At 34.3% G+C, this 14,612-nt stretch overlaps 1 protein-coding gene across 1 annotated transcript; it reads right to left on the bottom strand.

Annotated features, from left to right (window-relative positions):
- Window positions 1-1,162: 1,162 nt before the first annotated feature.
- LOC139863895 (transcription factor MYB12-like) lies at window positions 1,163-4,784 on the bottom strand. Its single transcript, XM_071852500.1, has 3 exons — window positions 4,652-4,784; window positions 4,289-4,418; window positions 1,163-1,935 (listed from the first exon to the last, which is right to left on the bottom strand). Exons 1-3 carry the CDS (start codon window positions 4,782-4,784, stop codon window positions 1,311-1,313), a joined length of 888 nt encoding a protein of 295 aa, XP_071708601.1. The 3' UTR covers window positions 1,163-1,310.
- Window positions 4,785-14,612: the final 9,828 nt, after the last annotated feature.

The following is a 14,612-nucleotide window of genomic DNA, read 5'->3' as shown; positions in this document are numbered from 1 at the left end:
AGTATCATACAATTAATACTTTGTATGTATATGTATCTATTTACATATAATAATAATAAAATAAAAAATACTTTGTTACGCTTTCAAGTTATAGTATATATATGTATCTATTTACATATAATTGTTCGCGAATCGTCGAGAACAAACAAAGGGTAATTGAACATATGAAAGTAGTTCAAAAATACTGAGATTCAGTTTTACAGACTTTGCTTATCGTGTCGGAAACGTTAATAATACAAAGATTAAGTTTAAATTTGGTCAGAAATTTCTGGGTCGTCACAGTCACAAACCACATCTTCAATTCCTTTTATTGCTGGATACGTCATTGATCTCTTTAGTAAATTTAGACGGTTATAGTGAAGCCATAAGGAATCGCCGGTGCAATTGAATTGGGGGTGAGGGAATGATTTGGTACAAGTGAAGCCAGAGGAAAGTTTTTGTATTAATGTGAATTGAATTTGTACACGTGGTTGTTGCATTAGGTACAAGATTGAGTTAATCTAAGTTTCTACGATTTACCGATTTGGTATTAATTTTGATTTATTTTTGAATTTGTGGATATTTGGATTTGATTTTAGTTTGAGTATAACTCTTGGTTCTTGTTTGTGTAAGGGTGACACTGGGTTTTGTTAAAAAAGGGGATGAAGATGAAGAAATGGAAAGAGAAGTAAAGAAAATATATAAAACAAAATGACGGATATACCCTCATGTGCATGTCAGGACTGTCAGAGTGAAAAAAATAGTACAGGAACTGAAAACGAAATATGTACTAACCACACGGACTGTTAGCGTATTTATGTCTAAACAAAACTATAGCACTAACTACTACATTGTATCATATGTAAGCTCCAGGGACGTTTTAGATGGTGTGTGAACATGTACAATCGATCAGGGCCCAAAAACTCAAAAGGACCCAAAATTTTAAAAACTCCAATATATATACTTGTTTTTCTTATTGATCCTAAAAGAGGAAATAATTAGATCCATAAAACAAACTTAATATTTGCTTCGGTTGAAAACACGGTTTATATATTGAAAATCTTAATGTTTATAAGGACTCATATTTTATATTCGAGCATGGTCCATAAATTAATGAGACTGTCCATAGTAAGCTGGATTCCTTTTTCAAAACTACTGCTTCAAATACTAACACACTCTTTAACACTAAACCTTACATAATGATTTGATCTTGACCAAAACTAGCATATTTTTTCTTTAAACAACAAACACAAATAACCAAATCCAATTACACTCCATTTCCTTGCATTTATTTACATAATTACATGTCAACATTTGTTTGTGCCAGCAGCTTAAAGATTGCCATTGTTCCATAGCCAGATCAACGTATCATCTTCACCATAATCATAATTATAACCTCTCAAACCAAACTCCATATCTAAATCAATCTCATCAAAATATGACATCATTGTTACATTTTCACCAATGTTCTGATTTTCAACATCATTCAAATTCTTTCCTTTGTTCTGATTCTCACTTTCAATTTCTGCTAACCATTTTTCATAATCTTCATCCATTATGCTCAAATCCCCATTTAAATCCACATCTTCACTCTCCACAAAACTATGGACATCTATCAATTCATCATCTTGTAACACTAACATGTCCGATCCCAACTCGTCGCTAATAACATCGTCACACACTTCTTTTTCCGTCTCTATAAGTGGACTTGACTTATTATTATTATTATTATTGTTAAAATTTTTATGTTTGTTATACTTTTTTGCAATACTACGGCTTACGCGACCAACTCTTTGTTTCTTTTGATTAACCAAGGTGGCCAAATCAATTGATGTTTGTGTGTCTTTGTTTTTGTTTGTGAAGAAACGGTAGATTTGACGACTTAAACGAGAATTCCAATGATTTTTTATTTCGTTGTCCGTTCGTCCTGGTAAATGACTTGCTATCACAGACCACCTACACATAAAATTAAATGAATTATAGTCATACACTAGCAATTCATCATCTTAGGTTATCCTTAACTCTACAATCTAATTTTCCTATATCAAGTAGCTTCTACATCCTGATAATTAAGAGTTTGAAATTTCATCTTCAAGTGTACGTGTGCATATTCTGACCACTTAGAAATATGTATACAAAATTAATCTAATAATTAGGTGAGTTTGGTAAAACAGAATGATTAAAGGTGAATGATTCGTAATCTGAATTATTCAAAGTTTTCAAATAAAAGTGGTACTGAATAACAATAAGCTGTTTGATAATCTTTGTAAATCAACAATATAAATGAGGTAAAATTACTTTATTAACGTTTTAGACGAATAAATAATTTAATATATTTGTTTGATACTAGTTCATAATATGATTTAAATAAGATAAGGTATTACAATAATTTAAATACTTAATTAATGGTTCCATTAAGAGAATGGTTCAACACCTAATGATGAATCATTCAACATGATATGTCATTTAGAGGTTAGAAACAAACGAATTGAATGTTAATGATTCGTTATTAACGCTCAACTGTTTAAGAGGTAAATATATATCCCTATTAAAGTATTAATAGCTATTTGTTTTATGTCCTTCTATGTGATGGCCTTTAGCTAATTTTTTTATTAATAAAATTGTTGTTTTTATAAAAACGCAATAACTGCGCTACAATTTAATCACGATTAATTTACTGAGGATAATTTATGTTAGATTTGGAATAATAAAGGCACTAATAATGTCTACTACTCCGTACAAGATAACCAACCATTTAAGACTCATTTGTGAACCTCTGCTAAAAAGAACCTACTAATTAAAAATCTATCGAACTCAAGTTGTTCTAATATAAAGAGAATGTTAAACCTAATACTTAGAGTTTAAAGCTACGTTTAACATTTTATATCCAAGTTTATAAACTAATTAAATTAATTGTGAAGTTTAAAACCATTTGGGCATAGTCTAAGTGGCCATCGAGTTCTCAATGAAGCAGGAGACCCAGGTTTAATTCTTGGTAACGCCCAACATTGAATTAATTGGGCTCTTGACTAGAGGGGGCTCCAATGTGTGCAAGTCACCTAGTTATGGGTCTCGTCGCTTGGGGGCTCATTATCTAAGGATTTTACTCACTAGTGAGGTTCCAATGTGGTTATAGCTAGGAATGATTTCCTCTACAAACTCAAAAATAATTGCAAAATTTAAACATAGTTTATAAGAACTACATTTAGCATTCTCCTGTATATCATTACACAAAGTTTACTTTATGGAACCAATTTGTATACTATAAACGAGTTTTATTATATTGTAAATGTAAATATAACAATTTAATATACCAACTATATTTTATTTCGAAAATAACGATAACTATATACATTTACGAACTTTCATCAGAAAATGATAGACCGAAAAGAAACAATACAACCGAACCAATGATACGGCTCGTATTTAGAGAACTAAACTAAACAAACATAAAACTATCGTTATTAAAAGAGGAGCCATACTGAGACCAAATCGAAACCAAACCTAAACAAGGAAAAGCACTTATAACAAGAAGGAAACATAAACGAAACAAGACAAAAGTAAATCTTCATCGCTACATCGGATAACGGCAAGGAACATCAAACTAGACAACAAACCGAAACCCAACCACCTAAACTCCAAACGTCTTACAACACACCAAGCTTGTAAGCCGCTTTATAACTTTACAACCTCTAGAACCCGGTTTATATCGATTTATGGTGTAACAGAAACCATCGCATTTAATTACGTCGGTTGCATTTATGAATACTTATATCGCATCTTGGTGCATTATTTTTTAAAAGAAAAAACCCACACACTTATACATGAGTTTTTCACAAATATATATGTACACCCATAAATGTGAGCTCACGGCATCTTAATTGAAAGGGGTCGTCTTCTCGATAACTCTAAACCAATGATCATTTGTTGTTGCATGTCGATGTCGTTGCACGTCAATGTCGGTTCATTATATTAGCTAAGCAAAAATTTTATAACTCGATCTAAGGGTAGTTGAATTATTAACCACAACTTTTCGTCGTACATTACCAAACTATATATATTAATTTATTATATTTTAAATAAACTATATATTTTCATAAATAAATTATTTTAATAAACTGCACAGTAACTATTATTTTTTCAAATTGATATATAGGATAATTATCAGTAAAATACTTGTTAAAATAATTAACGGCGCATGGCAAAAATTATGTGATGTACAAATAACCTCCCCTGTTGTACCTAGTGATGATGACAGAAAAAGAAAGCACATAGAATATGATAAATATGAAGCATTGAACAAACAAACCTGTTTCCAAACTCATTATGTAACTTGACAATCAATTCATCCTCTTCAACACTCATGTTACCTCTTTTCAAGTCCTTCCTCAAATAGTTTATCCATCTCAGCCTACAACTTTTTCCGCACCTTAACAGTCCTTTCAACATCAAAATAATAATTTAATCAATCCATCAATCAATATAGTTGAGACTTAAGAACATATAAGGGTGTTTAGATAAGCTTATTTACACTTTACAGGCTTATTACTTTATTGTGTTTTCAAAATATTTAACACTCCGCTTTTTTCTCATGAACACTAGCTAGCTTTCGAGCGTATGTTGTACAAGTAAAAAATAAAAATAAAAAATAATCAAGAATATGTTTTTGTACCAGCATTTTTAGGTAAAGATTTCCAAGAACCTTCACCGTTGGATCGAATGTATTTAATAAGTGTTTCATCTTCTTCGGTTGTCCATCTCCCTCTTCGTAGCCCTGCCTTTTCGCAACAAGGCGCTCTTCCCATTTTCGATCATGTATGTATATTAATTTTTTAAGAAAATGGAAGTCCGATATATGTAAAAAGCACAATGATGTTGCTTGCGTAGAAGCCTTGATATATAGTTGGGTGTCACATAATAGTCATACATTTAGAGGTAAACTGGTCCCCCCAAATATTAATTATTAATTCTAGTTACTTTTATCAGATTCATTTAACATGCTAACATTTGACGCTCGTGATTAAAGTCTATGTCTTAGATAATTAATTAAGAATTTAGTTTTTAAAAACTAAAGGTTAACTTAAATAAAACAAGGGTTAGTAAAAAACAGAGGGCATTAAGCATGTGCACTGGAACATTTCTCATCGACGGTGAACGGTCCATGCTCATCGTTCTTAGACGGCGTTAGAAGTTCAGTTTAATTTGTTCATGTGAGTTTCCTTATTTTCAGACGCAATTTCTTAAGTTAAACTTGTCTTTAATAATTTACTTTTTTTTAACCTTTTTTACTTTCATAAACTATTTTAATAACCGATATAGTTTCCTAATTAAATATTACTCCGTATTTTGTATCTAAAATATAGCAAGCCAATATTAGATTGTAGAGAAAATTGGATAAATGGTCCCTGTAATTTACATGAAATGGGGTAAATGGTTCCTGATGTTCATTTTCGAGGTTCGTGGTCCTTGTGGTTTACATAGCCGGTGTAAATGGTCCCAATTTCTAACGGGCGTTTATTTCATCCGTCAAGTGTAATCACGTGCCAAACACGTGATGGGTAAAATCGTCCGTTTAAACATCAGGGACCATTTTCATGTAAACCACATGGACCATTTATCCAATTTTCTCTTTTCTTTTTCCTTTTTATTTTCTTTTCTCTTTTCTCTTTTAAAACCCACTTATTAAATCCATATCATCGTTCTATTCATCTTCGACAATAAACAAGTTTATCAGCACAAGATTTTAATTACAACTTCAATCATCAACGAATTCATCATCTTTTATCAATTCATCAAGTGCACGAGTATTACGACTTGAAATTTCTGGATCTGTTGATCGTGAATTTTCGCCAAAAATTAAATTCATGTGAATTGAAGCTTTTAATCTATTGAAATAGACTCCATAAACAGTGAAAAACATCTCTTATGAATAATCATTTGCCAAAACACCTTCAAATTAGCAGATACGTCGATGAACAGTGTCGTCTTCATGAACTTCTAGTTGTAGATGAATTTTTCAATTTAGCATGTTTTAGGTATAGTTTTCTTCATGAAAAACATTTTAAACCACATTCAGATCTTCGTCTATCATACTCGTGGCAAAAAACAACTACATTTCGAATTTGATCCAAACTCAAATATGTTGACTTTTTGAAGCGAAGTTTGACTCGAAAATTAGAGTTCGAGACTACGAATTAGATCTTCATATTTTGCAGAAAGATTCGAAATCATAACGAACAAATATGCATTATTCCTTTTTGCTATATGTTTCTGAATCGTTCCGTGCACCAACGTAGTTCAACTTTTCGGTTAACAATGAACACGATCTGGAAATTGATGAAATCGAAACTGTTAATAGTAACTAAAGATCGTCAAGTGTTCGATTTTCGTTACTGATCATGAATACAAGCTCCGTTTGAATTTATAGCATCTAAATGATAATCGCCTAAATGAATTTGTAGGTTGAAAATGACGATGTTAGAAATTGAAGATGATGTTGAAAATGAAGTTCAGGACAAAATACCCCATTTCACGTAAACCACAGGGACCAATGGTCCAATTTTCTCTTAAAAGAAAAATGAAAAATGATGATTTTACCCATCACGTGTTTGTCACGTGTTTCCACTTGACGGAAGAAATAAACGGCCGTCATAATTTGGGACCATTCACCCCGACCATGTAAACCACAAGGACCACGAACCCCGAAAATGAACATCAGAGACCATTTACCCCATTTCAAGATATGTATTATGTATAAATACCCCTTTGTGGATGAATTGAATGAGAATATACGACTTATATATCTTTATGGTATCACACGCCTAGGTTTCTCAAACGATCCATCATCTCTTCGTTTCCTTCTTTTTACAGTCGACAGATTATCACCACATCAACCATGGCCGAATCAAAACTTCAACCGGTTGTCACCGTTAATAACATCAAAAACTTTATACATTACCTATTACTTTAGAGATGGAGAAAAGCCAATATGCTTTTTGGACAGGTCTTTTTCAAATTCACTGTCGTGCATATGAAATCCAATATCAAATAATCTTATCGACAACGTCCACTTCTTCTACGACCTCTTCTGCTACAACCAAAACTACTATTACAAGTCCTCCACACACGGCTACTTGAGAACGTTTAGACGCCATTGTTCTACAATGGATCTACGGGGAAATCACTCATGATCTCCTACGCACTATCTAAAAACCCGAATCCACAACACAACAAGCTTGGGATCGTCTCAAGAATATCTTTCAAGATAACAAAAACTCGTGAGCTGTTCATCTACAACATCAATTCACAAATACACGTATTGAAAATTTCACAGATGCCTCTGCATACTGTCAAGAATTGAAGATTCTCGCTGATCAACTTGTAAACATTGGGCAAATGATTGAAGAAGATCAGTGTGTTCTACGGTTAGTGACAAGCCTCAATGATTCATACGACAATCTACAGTAATTAATTACTCATCGAGAAACATTACCTTCTTTCTATAAAGCACGATCCATGCTCATCTTGAAAGAATCCTGAAAGAAGAAGCAATCTCAGACAAAATAGCCCACTAAACATCAATACACTCCGCGTCCGCAGAATCTTCAAACACGTAGGTTTTACATTAAGGTCTTACCGTGGTCACAAGTATAACAATAGGGGCTGAACTTGTCAATTTTACATTCCCAATTACGAGCAGCAACAGTATTCGCATAACCTCAATTGGAACAGTGCACCCCCAAATTAAGATAACAATATTTGGGCTAACTCCAATTGGGCCGCATCTCCTTATCCACATTCAACGATAACATTGCCCAGACCATCTCCTACAAATCAAACTCAGGCCCAAGACCCACTTCATAGCCTATTTATGCGAACTTCGTTTCTTCTACACCTACTGACATTAAACAAGCAATGTACACGATGAATCTCAACAAACCTGATGAAAATTGGTATGGACACGGGCGCTACCTCTCATATGTTGGGCTCCCAAGGTAATCTCACAACCTATTTTCCTTCGAGCTTTTCTAACAGAATTGTTTTTGGTAATGGTACATGGATTCCTATACTTGGGTCAGGCATTAATTTCATTCCTCACCCACTCGTCCTCTTTATTTGTCTATTGTCATTTATGCTTCAAATCTTATCAAAAATCTAATATATGTTCGATGTCTTGCAATTGATAATAAATTATCTATTGATTTTGATCTTTTTAGTTTTACTATAAAAAAAATTTGAAAGGGACACCCATACTACGGTGTAATAGCACCGGTGATTTATATCTGCTCAACGCTTCTTTGCTGCAAAATCTAAATCTCCGTATGCTTTTACTGCTTTTTCCTCTGATTTATGGCATTCTCGACTCGGGCATCCTGGAATCGATATCTTGAAGTGTCTTAGTAATAAACAATTTATTGATTAGAATTCGAAGTTTAATAATAAAAATTTTTCTTCTCTGTAAACAATTAAACTACCATCTGATACATCTACTTCTATTATTTGTGCACCATTTGAAATAATTCACGGTGACCTTTGAACTTCTCCCATACTGAGCAATGGAGGTTGCAAATACATGTATTGAAAGTTTCACAGATGCCTCTACATACTGTCAAGAATTGAAGATTCTCGCTGATCAACTTGCAAACGTTGGGCAAATGATTAAAGAGGATCAGTGTGTTCTATGGTTAGTGACAAGCCTCAATGATTCATACGACAATCTACAGTAATTAATTACTCATCGAGAAACATTACCTTCTTTCTATGAAGCACGATCCATGCTCATCTTGGAAGAATCCCGAAAGAAGAAGCAATCTCAGACAAAATAGACCACTAAACATCAATACACTCCTCGTCCGCAGAATCTTCAAACACGTGGATTTTACATTAGGGTCTTACCGTGGTCGCAAGTATAACAATAGGGGCTGAACTTGTCAATTTTACATTCCCAATTACGAGCAGCAACAATATTTGCATAACCCCAATTGGAACAGTGCACCCCCAAATTAAGATAACAATATTTGGGCTAACACCAATTGGGCCGCATCTCCTTATCCATATCCAACGATAACATGGCCCAGACCATCTCCTACAAATCAAATATATAACACTGGTCACTATGGTATTCTCGGTTCAGGCCCAAAACCCACTTCACAGCCTAGTTATGCGAACTCTTTGGTCTTTTTGATCTTTTTGATCTTTTTGGTTTTACTCTATTGATTTTGATCTTTTTGGTTTTACTGTAAAAAAATTTCGAAAGGGACACCCATCCTACGGTGTAATAGAACCGATGATCTATATCCGCTCAACGCTTCTTTGCTGCAAAATCTTAGTCTCCGTATGCTTTTATCGATTTTTCCTCCGATTTATGGCATTCTCGACTCGGCCATCCTGGAATCGATATCTTGAAGTGTCTTAGTAATAAACGATTTATTGATTGGAATTCAAAGTTTAATAATAAAATTTGTTCTTCTCTGTAAACAAATAAACTACCATCTGATATATCTACTTCTATTATTTGCGCACCATTTGAAATAATTCACGGTGACCTTTGAACTTCTCCCATACTGAGCAATGGAGGATACACATATTATGTCCTTTTTCTTGATAATTATACCAGTTACCTTTGGACCTTTCCACTCGCAAATAAATGACAAGTTTTTTATTTCCCATTTTTCAAACCTTTCATACATACATCACCACTCAATTAGGATTACCAATCAAAACATTCCAATGTGACAACGATACAGAATATAATAACACTAATTTCCATAACTTATTTGCAAAACACGGAATGACTTTTCGCTTTTTGATATGCCCGAATCAGACGGTTTATTTATGTGGTGTCGTTAGGTCGCAAAACGTCAATTCAAGATAACAACAGAAGAAGTTGATTGTTTAATTTATATATTGCTGGGCCTAAATATATTATTCCTTCCTATGAGTTAGCAAGGGAAAATATGACCTAGGGTCATTCCTTGAGCGGTCGAATTTAAAACGGAGCTTATCTAGATAATTTAGTAATTAAGATGGGTTTATACACAATTTAATATCTCAGACTAGTGTCCAGGTCCACCTTGTGTGAAGAGGCAGGATCCTTTTGGTCCCAATAAATTGGCTACTGTTCGTAAAATCCAACAACCAAGTACATTATTCTAGACACCACTTTATCCGGAATATCAAATTGTGTAAAGGCAATAGTTGGGTTGATTTGATTTATAATTGTATAAAAGCAATATAATTAAAATAAGCTAGCTAGCATGCAACAACTAAGGAGAGAGAAGACGTGGTTCACCATGATTTAAGATAACGTAGTGTCGGGATGATTGCGAGACACTCCTTGGATAGATATACCTTGGTGTAAACACTAAATTCCCTACTAATTGATTTCTCGATTAGCATGTCACGAGGAACTAGGCTATCGTGATTCTGATCGGATGGACTATGCTCAACTCCCGACGCTTTATCCGGTTTAAGGATACAAGCGGCCCATCTTGGATGCAGTGCATACCTTGGGCGCACGAATTCTTTCTGTCAATGGTTTGGTAAAATCTAAGGGTTTGTAGACAAATTAGAATAGCCATATATATAGAATATCTAACCTTTCTTAACACCTTAGTGTATCACCCAAGTGAGTGGCTATGATTGTGTTTCGAATTCTTTCTATCAATGGTTTGGTATAATCTAAGGGTTTGTAGACAAATTAGAACCTCTGATAGTTCTCACTCATCCTTAAAGATTTATAAGCTTAGTTTGTATTGTAGTGCGCTAAACTCCCATTTATGACTTAAACCAGCCCTTGCTTAAATCTACCCAATAAATCCCTTAGTTATCCACCATGTACTAGACTTATAGTGGTTCCATAGCTTCTAACCTTGACCATGCTCAAGTGGTCCTATAGTACATCAACACTGTACTCTACTGTTGCAACGTTATTTCCTCGAGTCTTATACTCTTGACCAATGTCTTGATCTGGTCCTATGGTAATTCCCCATGTACTTTATAGTATTTCTGATGGGTTCATACCTTGACCAATGTATAAACACGGATAATTAATTACCTTATAATTGTCGACTTTATAGAAGGTTTTAATCACGTTTATTGGTGGAAGGACGATAATAACGAGGTTTAATATCATAGACATAAAGCGAGTACGAAACAATAATCATCCCTAACTAACATTATTAAATCATGGCAAACAATCAAGCAATTGCTCACACATCATGGCAACAAGCATTTCTAATATTAATAAATCACAAACATCGAACAATAATATTATAATAAATTAATAAAAGAAATGATAGATGTTACCGAATAATGTCGGCAGAATAACACTTGTATTTCTTCATAATATCCATAGCGTTACAATGCTTCATAGCTTCTACTACTAACTACATACGAATCTCCTATTGATCACTAGAGAGTGACAATAGAGAGATAATTATTTTTCCAAATCTCTGTACTTTTCTCTCTCTAGAATCTAGAGAGAGAAAGTAGAGAGAGAACTAATCTCCTATAGATCATTAGAGAGCGACTATAGAGAGATATTTGAGAGAGAAGTGAAGAATTGGTGTGTGTTGAAATGGTGGGATGTGCCACCTATTTATAGGAAATGCTTGATGGCAAAGTTGTAAATAAATGGGCTTGGTTACCAAGCAAAGCATCTTGAGAACTTGGTGGCCAAGGTGACCTTGGAGAGCAAGTATAACTTGGAGAGCAAGCACATTCTAGATTATTCCAAGCATTTAATCAACATGGTCTTGAATTTTGCCTGCAAACGGCTAGCAGGCCGTTTGGCAAGCCGTTTGCAGAGCCCGTTTGACTAGGTGGCTCGTTTGCTGTGCCCGTTTTCCTTGGCCATGTGGCAGGCCGTTTACCATACTGGCAATCCGTTTGGTAGGCTGTTTGGCAGGCTGTTTGGCTTGCTAATTTACTGGATCGTAACTTGATTTCTTGTCTTTCACCGTTTTCGCTCTAGAATCTTTGTTTTAGCTCCGTTTCTGGCAATTCTTGCACCCACGCGTTCGTAATTGAATACCCTACAATATGAGATTAAGTAAATAAACTTTTCCAAAAATTATAAAATAAGTTATTTAAACGCAAGTTAATCGTCTTAGCCGGTTTTGCTCGTTTTTCTCGTTTTTCATCCGTTTTTAGTGATTCTTGAAACATAGCCTTCGTAATGACATAATCTACCAAATGAAGGAAATAAATGCTTATTTAGATGATAAAGTCAATTACTTTATCATGAATAGGGCTAATATCAGGGATAATAACGTGACTATTTAGCCGATATCAAATATTTCACACTTAAACTTTGCTTGTCCTCAAGCAAACCTTTCTTTTATTTTGAGTTCAAGGATGCTTCTGAGGTTTCCGTTCTATTATTCAAGTGAATTGTTATTTATTATAAGAGTAAGATCAGACAAACCGTCTTCTAAAAGGGTAGAGACTATATCTGCAAGCATGAGGGGAGGTTACGTGACTTTGGCTTCCTTACACGGGTCAATCAAATCACTCAAGTGTTTGAGGTTCCCTATTAATCTATGAAATGAATTCGCTCATAGCCAGTCATGTTGTAAGTATTGTCATAGGCTTGACCAAGAATCAAACATCCACCGGTTAGATAAGGACGGCACTGATCTTCTTCCTAATCATTCTTTCAAGAAGAAAGCGGGTTTAAAGGTTAATTTGCAGAGAAAAGTGAAGGTTTTGAATTGGCGAAAAGGGTGATTTTCGAATCATTGAAATTTAGAAAGATTCGATAGATTTTGGTTCTGAGGATATACTTTTTATAGGAAAGATGATACTCTATTTTTGTTGAAGAGTTCCTTTAGAGGGTGCTGATTTTCAGCAAAGACTCTGCTTCTTTTTTGCAATCCTCCTGGGTCACAGTCTTCATTTTCTGGGAGGATTTATGCTTTTATTTGAAGACTTTTCTCTTCTTTATTTTTGAGACTTTGCTCATCATTTTTTTTTTTTTTGCATATCCCATCTTCATAACTTTGTCTATTTCTTCTTGTGCCCAGAGAGAAAGGTATTTCACCAGAAATTAGTCTTTTATGACCTATCAAAAACAGTCTGGAATTTCGTAATTTTTCGACAAGTTTTTGAAACAAACTTGGTCGATCTATCTCTTTGAATTTCTAGATTTTGGAAATGAGAAAGAAAAAAGGGTGGAAAGGGTAACGTATTTGATAGTGAATTTGGGGGTGAGTATTTTCTGATTCATCAACTCTTTGTCGTGAGTTGGTCGGTTTAAATGCGTGGAGTGAAAACGGAAACGGATGGTTTTTGTCTTCTCTATTCAGAATAATTTCAGAAGGAGTATTGCACCTACACCACGTATGGCGCATACTAACCATTGGCCTTCAAATGTATGTCAAGGTCAAGTTCTAACTCTAAATGCTAACATCGGCACTCTCAACGGAAAAGATAGTGAAGCATTAAAAATGAATGTTTATTGGGCCATTTTTGGGGTGCCTCACAGTAATTATATTGGATCGATAATGCCTAGCCAAGCAATGCTCTTTTAGATAATCGGTTCATCCTTAAGAAAATTTCTGTCCTCATTTGTCTTAATTTTAGAACCAACACGCTTGATTTTCGAAAGTACTTTTTCAGAAAGTATCATTTAATCAAAAAATTTTGAAAAATTTACCTTGAGGACAAAGAATCTAAATAGTAGGTATACTTGAAAATCTTAGTAAAATTTTAAGTTAAGAACATTTTCCGAGCATCCCATAGCTAATTATGGTGTACTACACTGCTATCCCACACTAAGAGGAACATTGTCCCTAATGTTCATTCTTAGATTTTAGGGACTAAAATCCCACACTTAGAGTTTGAACATGTCGGAAAATGTATCTAAGCTCAATATTGGGTTGGAATCCCACACCTAGTGATAAGCTTAGGATAGGGTATAGTTTAAGGATATAACGAAGCAAAATAAACAAACGAAGAGAAAGAAACAAATTACTCCCCTTGGGTGCGGTTGTGAGCTGAGGATCTGAAGGTAGACGGAGTCGGAACCATCTTCTGCTGGATTTGAATCGGTCTTCTTGAAGTGTACTCGAGCTTAATAGTGCGTTCTCATCCTCCATACAACATCCACCAATACTTGAAATGAAATAATCAACGAGTTTCCTTGTCGTTTCATCATTATTCAAAGAGTCTCCACCATAGGAATCAATAACTGTCTATTACTTGTAAAGATGAAAAAGATTAAACCTAGACAGGTGATTAAGCTTTAGGCCATATACTCACTGATTTGCGTTTTGATGAAAAAGTTATTTGAAAACTTGTGGGTTTCAAAATTAGGTTTTTGAAAATTTAACAAATCAGTGTATGACTTAAAAGCTTAATCCCACACTTAAAGTGTTGACTGCCTTTAATTTTAAGACTTTGAAAATGATGTAAGTATTGCAATTAAGTTCATGACAAGTAAGAAACTTTGAAAATCTCATTTTAAGTTTCACTTTTCTCATTTATTCAATTACCCTAATTTATCCTAATCTAACTACTACTGAAGCTATATAAAAATAAACACACGGGTTGCCTCTCGAGAAGCGCTTGTTTTTGTTCGAGTCACGAGCCTGACTCTAGCCTTATTTCTCAGGAAATCTAGGCGGCTCCCT

The sequence above is a fragment of the Rutidosis leptorrhynchoides genome, chromosome 1 (assembly GCF_046630445.1).
Source record: "Rutidosis leptorrhynchoides isolate AG116_Rl617_1_P2 chromosome 1, CSIRO_AGI_Rlap_v1, whole genome shotgun sequence".
NCBI classification, from domain to species: Eukaryota; Viridiplantae; Streptophyta; class Magnoliopsida; order Asterales; family Asteraceae; genus Rutidosis; species Rutidosis leptorrhynchoides.
Note: the sequence above shows the minus strand (reverse complement) of the source record. Positions and strands in the feature narration are given on the sequence as shown.

Excerpts from the sequence above, each read along its gene's own strand:
- LOC139863895 (XM_071852500.1), bottom strand. The coding sequence starts at position 4,784 with ATGGGAAGAGCGCCTTGTTGCGAAAAGGCAGGGCTACGAAGAGGGAGA. Across the intron at positions 4,419-4,651 it reads ATCTTTACCTAAAAATGCTG|GACTGTTAAGGTGCGGAAAA; the intron begins GTACAAAAACAT and ends TGATGTTGAAAG. Across the intron at positions 1,936-4,288 it reads CATAATGAGTTTGGAAACAG|GTGGTCTGTGATAGCAAGTC; the intron begins GTTTGTTTGTTC and ends TTTTATGTGTAG.